This window comes from Rattus rattus, chromosome 3 (genome assembly GCF_011064425.1).
Source record: "Rattus rattus isolate New Zealand chromosome 3, Rrattus_CSIRO_v1, whole genome shotgun sequence".
Lineage (NCBI taxonomy): Eukaryota > Metazoa > Chordata > Mammalia > Rodentia > Muridae > Rattus > Rattus rattus.
The window spans coordinates 214,955,305-214,969,424 of record NC_046156.1 but is presented as its reverse complement, the minus strand read 5'-3'; the positions used below and the strand labels follow the sequence as shown (position 1 = coordinate 214,969,424).

General features: G+C 38.8%; 1 protein-coding gene across 1 annotated transcript in view; it reads right to left on the bottom strand.

Moving 5' to 3' along the window:
- LOC116896083 (adhesion G-protein coupled receptor V1-like) overlaps positions 1 to 14,120 on the bottom strand; it is a 58,816-nt gene that overhangs the window by 790 nt on the left and 43,906 nt on the right. Inside the window, exon 13 of the mRNA XM_032897061.1 lies at positions 9,504 to 9,911. Coding sequence (XP_032752952.1) covers positions 9,504 to 9,911 — 408 coding nt within the window. The remainder of the gene's footprint in view (positions 1 to 9,503; positions 9,912 to 14,120) is intronic.

Here is a 14,120-nt window from a genome sequence, read left to right as displayed (position 1 = left end):
ATCCTTTCTCTGACTCTGTTAAATCTTTCTCTGATTCATCACTTTGTCTGCCCTTCAATTAGCCACCACTTTCAAAAATGGCTGCTTCCTTCTACAAATTAACTTTAACTTCATTGTTTGCGATTAAAGGTGTGTACTAAGGGCATGTCTATAGTCCAACCAGCGGGATTAAAAATGTGTGGCCTGTCTGCAATCCAGCAGGATCACACAGACCAAGAAGGTCTTTGGATGTGATCCATTGCCATGTTGCTGGATTAAAATTTCTCTAAATCTGACAAATATGAAGAATTGAAGAGAAGATGGTATCAAAATTATCCATTATTATTATCCAAAATTATTATTATTATTTCCATCTAAAAGGCATGGGTGATCACTGACAAAAAAAAGAAATAATCATTAAAATACTTTCTATTCACTTAAAGCATTTAAGTACTTTAAATATTTAAATACTTAAAGTATTTAAGTATTACTTAAAGTCCTACAAGGCACATATCCTTTAGATTAGTGGCAATAGTTAACATCATGAATTAAATCACAGTTTTAAAACTACTCCAAGAATTCATTACTTCTTTAATGAATGAACAAGGAAATAAATATTTCAAAAATATGTCACAACAGAGATGAGATTGTTTTTAATTGCCTGTGTTTCAACAAGCAAACAGTGACCGCATGTAACATTAATGTACAAAAGCAAGCCAAATGAGAAAATTCTCTTCAATTAAGACCATTCCAGGCATCCTGGCATATCACTTTTTCAAATGTAATTTCCCACCTTGAAGAACTGAGTTGGTATTTGAAGTACAAGGACAGTTCTTATTGTTCCTTCATATTCTAATATATCTGGGAAATCCCAGACCTCAAACTCAATTTATAGTTCATCCACTGTGCCTTCTGCAACCCTACACACACACACACACACACACACACACACACACACACACACACACACACACACACAATCACTCTCTGTGATTTATTATAGTAATAAAGTCATGATATCCTTGAAACTATTGCCGTTTTTCCTAGCAAGAAAAGGTGAAGGTGTGCTCATGTTAGCCCTGTTTTTTGGTTTGTTTGTTTTTTGGGTTTTTTTTTTTTTGTTGTTGTTGTTGTTTTGTAGCTTTGTACTTTTGCAGTTTTGAACTCACACCCAAACTCAAGAACTGAATTTATGAGACTATCCATTTCAAAGCTAAGGGAACAGTCCACACAGAAAATATGATTTAAAACAATACAAATTTGATAGTACAATTACAAATGAATAGTACATGGCCTGTTGGGTACAGAAGCAAGGAGACCAAATGAAACAAACAAAAGACAAGCTCAAGCAAGAGACCCTCTCAGAGCTCAGAGAGGAGACTAACAAATGAGATGACCGTAGGCTAAATCCCTAAGACATGCCAGATGCTTAAATGAGCAGCACGAGTTATTTAAGCTTACAGATGTAGAAGTTGTTTTACGTCTGAGACAAATTTTACAACAGACAACACAATATGACTCCCAGAACTACGAAATTACAGTGGGCGATAGATGAGAAGCAACTAGGATTGGAGAAGCTAAAGTTCATCTTAACATTAAACATTTCTGAAAGAAAATGTCAGAACAATATGTGTACATTTTATTAGACGGCTGTTCAAGCTTGACTTTAATGCTCAAGGGAAACACAAAGTTCACTTAAGAAAAGTAACAACAACAACCAAACCCATTCTTCTAACACTGGGTTAGTGTAGGCACGCTATCACTCTCAATAATTTACAAAACTCCTCTAATCTCTAGTCACAGGCAGATTTTATCATCATCTTTATTTCCACATAAGGAAACTGAGGCAGAATGAGAACAAACAACTTGGCACAGGGCACAAGTCTTGGTTATTGGCCAAGCTCAACACGTGCCAGCCAGCCATCTGCACTGGCTTGCAGAGTCCCCTGCTACTGTCAGACTGTAATAACACAACTTGAGCTAGTTCACTAGCAAATCTGTAAAAACACTAAGCGACGGGCAAATGGAGCCTAGTGTACTCCTAAACAAAACCACATAAAAACAGCTGCCTGAGGATCCAGCTATACCTCTCTTGGGCATATACCCAAAAGATGCCCCAACATATAAAAAAGACACGTGCTCCACTATGTTCATCGCAGCCTTATTTATAATAGCCAGAAGCTGGAAAGAACCAGATGCCCTTCAACAGAGGAATGGATACAGAAAATGTGGTACATCTACACAATGGAATATTACTCAGCTATCAAAAAACAACGACTTTTACGAAATTGTTGAGGCAAATGGTTGAACTGGAAAATATCATCCTGAGTGAGCTAACCCAATCACAGAAAGACATACATGGTATGCACTCATTGATAAGTGGCTATTAGCCCAAATGCCTGAATTACCCTAGATGCCTAGAACAAATGAAACTCAAGATGGATGATCAAAATGTGAATGCTTCACTCCTTCTTTAAAAGGGGAACAAGAATACCCTTTGGCAGGGAAGAGAGAGGCAAAGATTAAAACAGACACAGAAGGAACACCCATTCAGAGCCTGCCCCACATGTGGCCCATACATATACAGCCACCCAATTAGACAAGATGGATGAAGCAAAGAAGTGCAGAAGTGTAGATCGCTCCTGAGAGACACAGCCAGAATACAGCAAATACAGAGGCGAATGTCAGCAGCAAACCACTGAACTGAGAATAGGACCCCCGTTGAAGGAATCAGAGAAAGAACTGGAAGAGCTTGAAGGGGCTCGAGACCCCATATGTACAACAATGCCAAGCAACCAGAGCTTCCAGGGACTAAGCCACTACCTAAAGACTATACATGGACTGACCCTGGACTCTGACATCATAGGTAGCAATGAATATCCTAGTAAGAGCACCAGTGGAAGGGGAAGTCCTGGGTCCTGCTAAGACTGAACCCCCAGTGAACTAGACTGTTGGGGGGAGGGCGGCAATGGGAGGAGGGTAGGGAGGGGAACACCCATAAGGAAGGTGAGGGGGGAGGGGGATGTTTGCCCGGAAACCGGGAAAGGGAATAACACTCGAAATGTATATAAGAAATATTCAAGTTAATAAAAAAAATGAGAAGAAAAAAAAAAAAAACAGCTGCACTACAAGGCATACATTGATAAGATGCAGATGATAAAACAATTTGGCTCTAAAAGGTCATTTTTATGAAAATAACAGAAAACCCAAAGCTATCAAAAATTCGTTTACAAAACAGTAAAGACAGGAACTTCACATGGGAAAACCTTAAGAGGCTGTCAGGAGTGAAACTAAATAAAAAAAAAGAACCATGTGGTTGTGTATGAGGGGGTAGTCTATTAGACTCCAGAGGACATGCTATTCCTGTGCTTTTGTAGACGTTCCAGAATACAGCATCAGAACTCCTGACTCTAGTACTACCAAGCTATAATAACCAGAAAGATGAAGCTGCTAAAATAAAAACATTAGAATATCAAATAGCACAGGAGTTTGAACTACGTATTGTTATTAAGTCAACTGATAGCACTAGAAATAATTGGGGTTTTTCCACACCTGGGAAAGTCAGGAGTCAAAAATATTGTTATACCAAAGATTGTCTGAGCCCACAGATGGGCTTTATCTAGGAAATATTTATAGAGTTTTTGTTATTCTTCTTAGTACAACAGTGTCCACTTCAAATAAAAAACAGTATGTTACTTCAATCGTACAAATTCCCACCTAGGATCCATTGAAAGAAATATTCATGTTGGATGCATACATCATCAAAGTGCTTAGAACCTGAGAGAAAATGAAACCAGAAAATGTCAAACATACTCAAACATATTCACATACGGTCATACAACATTGTATTCAGCACATGGAAGCTCTAGTCTCTGGTAAAGCTGAGGGTGGATCGCTTTGTAACTTCCGATGGAGGGTAGTGCACTAAGTACCACTGGCTCTCTGCATTTCAGGCCATGATTAGTAACTCTTTGCTCTCAGTGCTGAAGTGGTAGTGATGTAGCTGCATTTAAAATGCATTGCTCACCTGAAATTCATATATAACTAGTCATCCTTTGTTTTTATTTGCTAAATGTTAGATATGAATGGTGCAGGGTATTTATAAGTGGTTATATACATGTCAGTTATTAACTCACGATTCCTTTCATTTCACTATGTAATTGTGTCTAAAACGAGAAATCCATATTTGACAGTCATGAGTGTATCAAAAAATATACATTCTGATTTTGTCATCAAGAAGACATCACACACTATGCTAATCTTCATGGTTCAGCCACTGCGTAAACAGGCTATGTAACACTTCAGTGAACGTTACTGTACTAGACACTGCATGCAATATTATATTTATTATATATTATATAATTATATGTTAATAAATAATAATGCTGAAATAAGCCTTAAGATTACACATATATCTGCAAAAGTGTTCCCATTTATTTTTCTAAAACACAATTCTTGCTATACATTCACATGAATTAGAGCTGTGAATTAAGAATCTCAGAGTTGAATTCCAAACAAAATGATGACCTATGGTATTGTGCTATTTGACAATTTTATTGAAATAAGTGTTGATATAAGTATGGACTACCAACATTAATTGGGGATTTTTTTAAACACCCTCTCACTATGTAGCCCAGATGAGCCTTAAACTACTGCTCAGCTGCCTCTGCCTTCTGCCTTCCTCCTGCCTCTATGGCTAGAACGTTGAAATGTGCTCCCACATCTAAATCTTTATGTTTCTGTATATCAGTGCTTTGTTTGCATATATGTCTATATACCATGTGTGTGCCTGGTGTTCACAAAACCAGAAGAAGTTATCGAATCCCCTGGGACTAGAGATATGGCCGGTGGTGAGCCACCATGTTGTTATTAGGAATGGAACCCTCATCCTCTGGAAGAGCAGCTAATGCTCTTAACTGTTGGGTCATCTCTCCAGACCCTTGTCATATCTCATTTAGAGTGTTGCCTTTTGACAGATGATAATACATGATTTAATTTTTATACTTTTTAAACATTTATTTATTTTTATTGGATTATTTTATGTATTTATATTTCAAATGTTATCCCCTTTCCCCCCTTTCTCCCCTTTCCCATACTGCCCTCCCACTCCCCCTCCTTCTGTGAGGAAACTCATACTCCCGCCTCAACACCCTGGCATTCCCCGACACTGGGACAAGGAGCCTTCACAGGACCAAGGGCTTCTTGTCCTACTGATGCCAGACAATGCTATCCATTGCTACGTAAGTGGCTGGAGCCATGGGTCCCTCCATGTGTACTCATTGGTTGGTGGTTTAGTCCCCAGGAGCTCTGGGGGAGTCTGGTTGATTGGTATTGTTGCTCTTGCTATGGGGTTGCAAACCCCTTCAGCTCCTTCAGTCCTTTCTCAATTCCTCCACTGAGGCCTCGTGCTCAGTACAATGGCTAGCTTCAAGAATCCTCATCTGTATCACTAAGGCTCTGGCAGAGCCTCGCAGAAGACAGATATATCAGGTTCCTGTCAGGAAGTACTTCTTGGCACCAGCAATCATGACTGGGTTTGGTGCCTGCATACGGGATGGATCGCCAAGTGGTGCAGTCTCTGAATGACCTTTCCTTCAGTCCCTGCTCCAATCATCATCCCTGTGTTTTCTCCCTTGAGTACTTTGTTCCTCCTAAGGACTGAAGCATCCACATTTTGGTCATCCATTTTTTTTGAGACTTATATAGTCTATGAATTGTTTCTTGGGTATTCCAAGCTTTTGGGCTAATATCCACTTATCAGTGAGTGCATACCATGTTTGTTCTTTTATGATGGGACTATCTCACTCAGGATTATATTTTCTAGTTCCATCCATTTCCCTAAGAATTTCATGTAGTCATTGTTTTTAGTAGATGAGTAGTACCCCATTGAGGAAATGTACCATATTTTCAGTATCCATTCCTCTGTTGAAGGACATCTGGGTTCTTTCCAGCTGTTGGCAATTATAAATAAGGCTGCTATGAACATAGTGGAGCATGTGTCCTTGTTACATGTTGGAGTATTCTTGGGTGTATGCCCAGGAGTGGTACAGCTGGGTCCTCAGGTAGTACTATGTCCAATTTTCTGAGGAACCACCAAATTGATTTCCAGAGCGATTGTACCAGCTTGCAATCGCATCATCCCACCGACAATGGAGAAGTGTTCCTCTTTCACCATATCCTTGCCAGCATCTGTTGTCACCTGAGTCTTTGATCTTAGTCATTCTGACTGCTGTGAGGTGGAAACTCAGGTTGTTTTGATTTGCATTTCCCTGATGACTAAGAATGTTGAACATTTCTTTAGGTGCATCTGAGCCATGCAAATTCTCAGTTTAAAATACTTTGTTTAGCTCTGTACCCATTATTTAATAAAATTATTTGGTTCTCTAGAGTCTAACTTCTTGAGTACTTTGTATATATTACATATTAGCCCTCTATCAAATGTAGGATTGGTAAAGATCTTTTCCCAATCTGTTGGTTGCCATCTTGTCCTATTGACAGTGCCTTACAGAAGCTTTGCAATTTTATGACGTCCTATTTGTCAATTCTTGATCTTAAGAGCATAAGCCACTGGTGTTCTGTTTACAAAATTTCCCCCTCTGCCCATGTGTTCGAGGATCTTACCCACTTTCTCTTCTATTAGTTTGAGTGTATCTGGTTTTATGTGGAGATTCTTGATCCATTTGAACTTGAGCTTCATACAAGACAATAAGAATGGATCAATTTGCATTCTCGTACATGATGACCTTCAGTTGAACTAGCATCATTTGTTGAAAATACTGTCTTTTTTCCATTTAATGGTTTTAGCTCCTTTGTCAAAGATGAAGTGACCATACATGTGTGGATTCATTTCTGGGTCTTCATTTCTATTCCATTGATCCTACCTGCCAGTCTCTGCAACAATACCATACATTTTTTATCACTATTGCTCTGTAATACAGCTCGAGGTTAGGGATAGTGATTGCCCCAGAGTTTTTTTATTGTTGAGAATAGTTTTCACTATCCTAGGTTTTTTGTTATTCCAAATGAATTTGGAAATTGCTTTTTGTGAAGAAATGAGCTGGAATTTCTGATTGAGATTGCATTGAATCTGTAGATTGCTTTCAGCAAAATGGCCATTTTTACTATATTAATCCTGACAATCCCTGAACATGGGAAATCTTCCCATCTTCTGAAATCTTCTTCAAGATCTTACTTCAGAGACTTGAAGTTCTTGTCATACAGATCTTTCACTTGCTTGTTTAGAGTCACATCAAAGTATTTTATGTTATTTGTGACTATTATGAAGGGTGTCATTTCCCCTAATTTCTTTCTCATTCTGTTTATCCTTTGAGTAGAGGAAGGCTACTGATCTGAATTAATTTTACATCCAGCCACATTGCTGAAATTGTTTATCAGTTGTAGGGGTTCTGTGGTGAAATTTTTGGGGTCACTGAAGTATACTATCATATCATCTGCAAATAGTGATATTTTGACTTCTTCCTTTCCAATTTGTAGTGCTTTGACCTTTTTTTTTTTTAATTGCTCTGTCTAGGTCTTCAAACCAATCAAGTAGAAACAAACAAACAAACAAACAAACAAAACTATACATAGAATCAACAAAGCCAGGAGCTGGTTCTTTGAGAAAATCAACAAGATAGATTAAACCCTTAGCCAGACTAACCAGAGGGCACAGAGACAGCATCCAAATTAACAAAATCAGAAATGAAAATGGAGATATAACAAGAGAAACTGAAGAAACTCAAAAAATTATTGGATCTTACTACAAAAGTGTATAATCAACAAAACTGGAAAATCTGGATGAAATGGACAATTTTCTAGACAGATACCAGGTACCAAAGTTAAAACAGGATCAGATAAACCATCTAAACAGTCCCATAACCCTAAAGAAATAGAAGCAGTCATTAAGTCTCCCAACCAAAAAAAGCCCAGGACCAGATGAGTTTAGTGCAGAATTCTTTCAGACCTTCATAGAAGACCTAATACCAATTCTCTCCAAACTATTCCACAAAATAGAACCAGAAGGAACACTACCCAATTCCATCTATTAAACCACAATTACCCTTATACGTAAACCATACAAAGACCCTACAAAGAAATTAGACCAATTTCCCTTATGAATATCAATGCCAAAATACTCAATAAAATTCTCACAAACAGAATCCAAGAACACATCAAAACAATCATTCACCATGATCAAGTAGGCTTCTTCCCAGGGAGGCAGGAATGGTTCAATATACAGAAATCCATCAACATAACCCACTATATAAACAAATCCAAAGAAAAAAGCCACATGATCTTCTCATTAGATGCTGAGAAAGCACTTGACAAAATTCAACACCCCTTCATTGTAAAAGTCTGGAAAGATCCTCATCAATTCGAGGCCCATACCTAAACATAGTAAAAGCAATATACAGCAAACTAGTAGCCAAGATCAAACTAAATGGAGAGAAACTATAAGCAATCCCACTAAAATCAGGGACTAGACAACACTGCCCTCTCTCTCCCTACCTATTCAATATAGTTCATAGTGTTAATATATAACTTAATGAGGAAAAAAGAGTAGCAGAATTCCATACTACCAATTTTTCCTCTAAAACATTTGAAATTTTCTTTTTTACACTCTAAAATGTAGTCTTTATATATGGTTTCTCTCTTTTTGGTCAGGATACATTTACTATAGTCCCATCTGTTTTATTATTTGAAGTTTAAAGATCACCATTTCTTTGCAGGAACTCTATCTTTAGAGTGTCCTCTACACAAAATGGCAGCCACCTCTCTGTGCTTTAAAGGTTTTCTATAACCTTTTCTTTACATGCTATAATGTTCTATCCCTCAGACTTCTGTATATCAGTGCTTTGTCTGCACGTATGTTGGTGTACACGAGTGTGCCTTGTGCCTACAGAAATATGTGGAATAAGAATAATATTCTAACATCCTATAGAAAACATTTTCAATAATTAAAGGTCTCCATGTAGGGGGTTCATATGAATGGACTCAAAATTTTATGCTTATAAATAAATATGTTAAAAGGGCATTATCTTGGTAATAAAGCTTAAGACAAACTATAAAAATCTTTTCCTTCAGTAACAATACTTTTTAGATAATATTTTCCATTTATAATCTTGAACTTTTATATCTCTATGTAGTTGCATATTTTGTAGGAGAGTAAATAAATAACTGACCTCATATAAAAGCTGACTAGGGCAAGTCCATGCTAATGGATGCCTGAAATTCTATGGCTCCTCCTATTCTTACTTTTTAACAAACTGTTGTTGGATTGTTGGATTCTGGCTATACCAGGTTACCCACAGTTTCCAGTCTAAGAGCAACGATGTCAAACAGGCCTCACTCAAGAAAATGTACAAGGCAGGTGTGAGGAATCTCACACTTATGTTTAGAAATTACAATTTACTCTTATTTCACAATATTGGGCATTATACCGGGATGAGGTATTAGTTTTGATTTGGGCTTTTTGACCTTCTCTCTGAACTGTGAGCTTACATCTACCTGCAAGGATACTCTACCTTTTCCATTATGAACATCACAGCACTGAGCTGCTCATCTGTGCTCTCTGTGGCTACTCTCAGGTTGAGGCTATGGAGCACTCTGTTGAGAACATCTTCATGTAGAGGCTGATGTAGTAGGTCTTCAAGACCCCAGACAGCTTGAGAATCCACATCAGAGACAAGAGTGATGTTGGCAGTCCCGTACACTTTATCAATTCTGGCACCACCTTTTGGGTCAAAAAGCACAATCTGAAAGCGTTTAGGAAATTTATTTAAAGAACCTGTCTCTGGTGTTAAGACAACATCCAACACCGCACTTTTCTGGCCAGGCTCGAAGACCAGTGTGCCTTCTGTTCTCACAAAGTCCTTCCCAGAAACAGCTGGAGATAAGAGGATCCGGCCAACTGTTTCAGCGCTCCTCAGCTCCTGAAAATTAAACAAAGGCAGGGAAATGAGCCTACAATGCCTATAAAGTTATCCTAATATTATTAAACCAATTGGCAGTAACTACACTGCCATTAAACATGGACTTTATACTTTTCTTAATTGCCTTCAATAAGCTACACAGAGGTTAGAGAGCAGGGGGTTTGCCTGCACTGAAGTGAACAGAAGAGAAGAACTGGACATGGAGAGACACTGTTGTCTAGATAAGAATACAGTTGTGGGCAAACTCAGGGCTATGTTCTAGACTGCAGAGGCTGGAAGACTAAACATGGTGGGTGAAAAAGAAATATTTAAATTTTAATCTCTCCTAGAAATTTAGGGGCAGGGAAAGCTGAAGGCAAAAGGTGGGGAGGAAGAAAGAACTGGCTCTTTTTCACTCTTCAGCATGGAAATGAGCTGTGCAATGTATGCATCTGATTTTTCAAAGTATAGTTGTTGCAGAGCTTTTAGAAAATTCAATACTGCAGCCAAGGAAAAGCCAAAATAGTGTCTTTATTGAGTACTAAGGATTAACTTCCTAGTACATCCCAGCATGGATATCGGTATGCAGAATGGACGGGTAGATTACCTATACTCCCAGAACCCAAGATTTTGGCAGAGGATGCACAGTATGAAATGGGATTACTACTATTTTGCTCCATGGTCTTGTGTGAAGAGAAATTAGGCAAAGTAGACTCAGAGACACAAGGTGATGGTAGGTGCAATTTTAAACCAGGCTGGACATGGAATTTCAGCAGAAGCTTCCTTAAAGGACTGTCCACATGCTTACAACAATAGACAGATTCTAGATCTAATGAGGACTATTCTAGGTGATGAGGACAACAATCTAAAGGGTTCCATAGAAAGAACAACCCTACAAACTGATGGGAAGAACTCAAAGGCTGGCGCAAATGAAAGGGGCAGTTTTAGATCCTGTCATGAGGAGAGGATGAGGTACCAGCATAATCTGAACTGTCACGAAAATTATGGATGGAAACAGGAGAGTGGCCCATTTTATTAAGAATTCCATGACTGTACTGGGGAATATGCATGCTAATCTATGGTTGGACTAACAGAGGCAGGAAAAAGAGACACAAGGCTCTGAGACAGCTCAGTCAAGCGATACAGGGGTAGAAAGGCTCCCAACGGAACAGACTGTGAATGTAGTTAATAGGGTCTTCTGATATATTCAGCAGGGCTGAGAGGAACATGAGGATTAAGGATGATATAAAATTGCTGGCCTATTATAGAAAAGTTAATCACACTGTTAACTGGGACGTTGTGAACTGTGAGGATCTGCTTCTAATTGTGGCTCAGCCTTTGATCCTAGAGCTTTCTGTTTACTGTACATGAGTATTTGTGGCATTGTTCAGCCTACTCAAAGTGCTAAATAAAGTTAACAATAGGAAAAGAGGTAAACAAAGGTAAGTAAACAGAAGAGAAGGACTTTGAATAGAGGGGTATTTAAGACAGCATAAAGAAGGAGACACAGTTTTGTTTTGTTTTGTTTTTGTTTGTTTGTTTGTTTGTTTTCCTTTCTGGATGTCAGTGGAGTAGGAAGGTCAGCTGGGTTCTTTCTCTGCTTCTGACCTAGCAGGCTTTCACCACAGCATCTGACTCCTGAGTCTTCATTTGGTGAAATCAAATGTTTGGGATTTAGATTTTTGAATCTACACTGGCCTGGATGGAGGAGTTACTATATAGATGGTGGGAAACCAGGAAAGTGTTACTTGGAACACACACAAAGTCTGTTGTGTTCCCTAGACACTCCACTGAAGAGACCAGCTTAAAACAGACACACAAAGGAGTGTGACTCTCCTTCAGCGCTTGCTCTGAGGTAGGCATATGACCGCTTCTTATCACTGCACTTGAACTCACAGAACTTTCTCTCATGGCGTTCTTTCTCTCTGAGCATATTGGTATGGAAGTATGACTTTTCTTCCAAGAATGCCTTAATTCCTCTTTCATTGTGTACGGATGTTTTCTCTACGGGTGAAATTAGGGCTAATGACTTATTGTCACCATTTGAAAGCTACAATTTATAACTGTGCTCCAACACTTCTCTCCAGGGCTTTCAGTATTTTCCTCTCTTTTATTAATTTTGTGGTTTGATTATTGCATAGTGTTATGCTTGACATCACCAGATCACAAGCCTCATAGGATCTAGACCTTCTGAAAAGGCAGGCCTCTGAGTAAGCTGTAAGAAACTACTCATTCAGATTAAGTTAACTGAGGTTAATCCATCCTAAGTATGCACAGCAACAATCTAGGATCTGGAGTCCAGGACTGAAAGAAAATCGAAGCCTGGGTGTGCATCTGACTCATCTCCCTCTACTTCCTGACCATGGACACAGAGTGTGACGGCTGCCTGATGTCCATTCACTTCACCGCCATGCTGGACCATATCCATAAATTGTGAATCAACATAGACCTCTCCCTTCTGAAGGTGCTTCTTCTGGTATTCTGTCACAACAAGAAGATAGCCAATAATTACAGCACCTTAATGAAGGGCTTTCTTTTTCTTATTTATTTTGCCTGTGGATTTTTTTAGCTTCTTGAATATATATTCTAATAACCTTTGTAAAATTGAAAAAAAATCAATCACTATTTTTTCAATGTTTTTTTTTAATCCCTGTCTCTTTCTTCTTTCAGGACTCCAGAGTCATGTTAATTTTTGTTGTTGTAGCTAGGTAGGTCCCCAAGCCATGCTTTGTCAATTTCCTCAATCTCTCTGCTGCAGTCATTCAAACAGAGAGGCAGTTGCCACACTGTCTTCAAGACTGTTGCTTCCTTTCTCTTTGTTCTGTTCCTGAGATTGTCTGGGCTATTTTAGTTAGCGTGTGTCTACATGTAAAAACCCTGTTTGCTATTCCTTATGTCTTCTTTTTATTGCCTAAGAGTTCCTCTTTCCTTGTTGAGACAATTTCTTTCTTTTACTTGTTCAACTGCTGATTAAAGCATTTTGTGCAGCTGTGTTAAAACTTTACTGAATATTTCTCATATTTGGCTCATCTTATTGCTGGCATCTATTTATTATTTTTTCCACTCCACTTAGATCATTTCATACTTGAGTCAGATCATTGTTGGCTATCTCTTACCTCATGAGACTCAGGTTATTGCTTGCTTGTTTGTTTGTTTGTTTGTTTGTTTGTTTTACTGGCTTATTTTGGCACTGCTATGACCGAAAAAGGAAAATATCACCTTACTCCTGACAGGAAAAATGCAGTTTCCCTAACTGGTTTCTGAGGTAGAGGGAAGGAGAATCTTCTTTATCATTAGGTGGAGTGAGGTCTTGCCAATAATCTCACCTTCATGGATCTCTCCCCTGAGGACCTGTCCACTGCCACCCAGTGCTCTCCACCAACACTGTGCCAATGCTCTCTCTCCCTCCCTCCCTCCCTACCCAAAATCCCCACCCCCACCCCCAGCTGACTTGGATAAAGTTGAGTAAAGGTTTTCAGGCATGTTTAACCAAAGAACACAAACCATTTTATCCAAAAGCTTTCTGACTTGCTTGTCTGTTCCTTCCCTGCCCCTTGCACCACAGACGACACTTCTGTATCTGGTGTCCTGATCCTTGCATTGTACACATTATATCTGTATGAGGAATTTTGCTATTTGAACTACAGGGAATAAGGGGTAAGGGAGCTGGGAAACTTGCCTTCTATGTGCTGCTTGTGTCCCAAATCCTGAGCTCATAGTTCCCCTCCAGTTCCAGAGTCTCCATGGCCCTGAGTCTGATCATGGGGTACTGTGTCTAGTGCACTGCGGCCCTGAGCTGTGATCACAGGGTAGTGTGTCTAGTAAATAGAATAACAGGTATGTCTACAGGGATACATACATCCATCTATCAACTCTTCTCTCATCTGGGCATGAGAACTTGTTCATAAAAGTGCCTCAAATATCTTCATTGTATGTTTTGCATCTCTGGTTCCCCTTCTTCTATTCTATAAACTCATGACCTGATAGTGATAATATTTCATGAGCGAAATGTGAACACAAAACACATATTTTTATCATTTCTCTTCCTATCTAAACAAAGTATTAAAATCTATTGTGTATGAAAATGTTTCTCTCTTGTTTGTCATACTGTAACACTATACAAAATGGAGTTACTTTTTAGTGTTTCACAGAGCAGAGAATTGTATTCCCTGTTATCTGAGCCCTGCCTAGCTGGTTTGTGGAGCAGCTCCCACCCATGATTCTAAATCT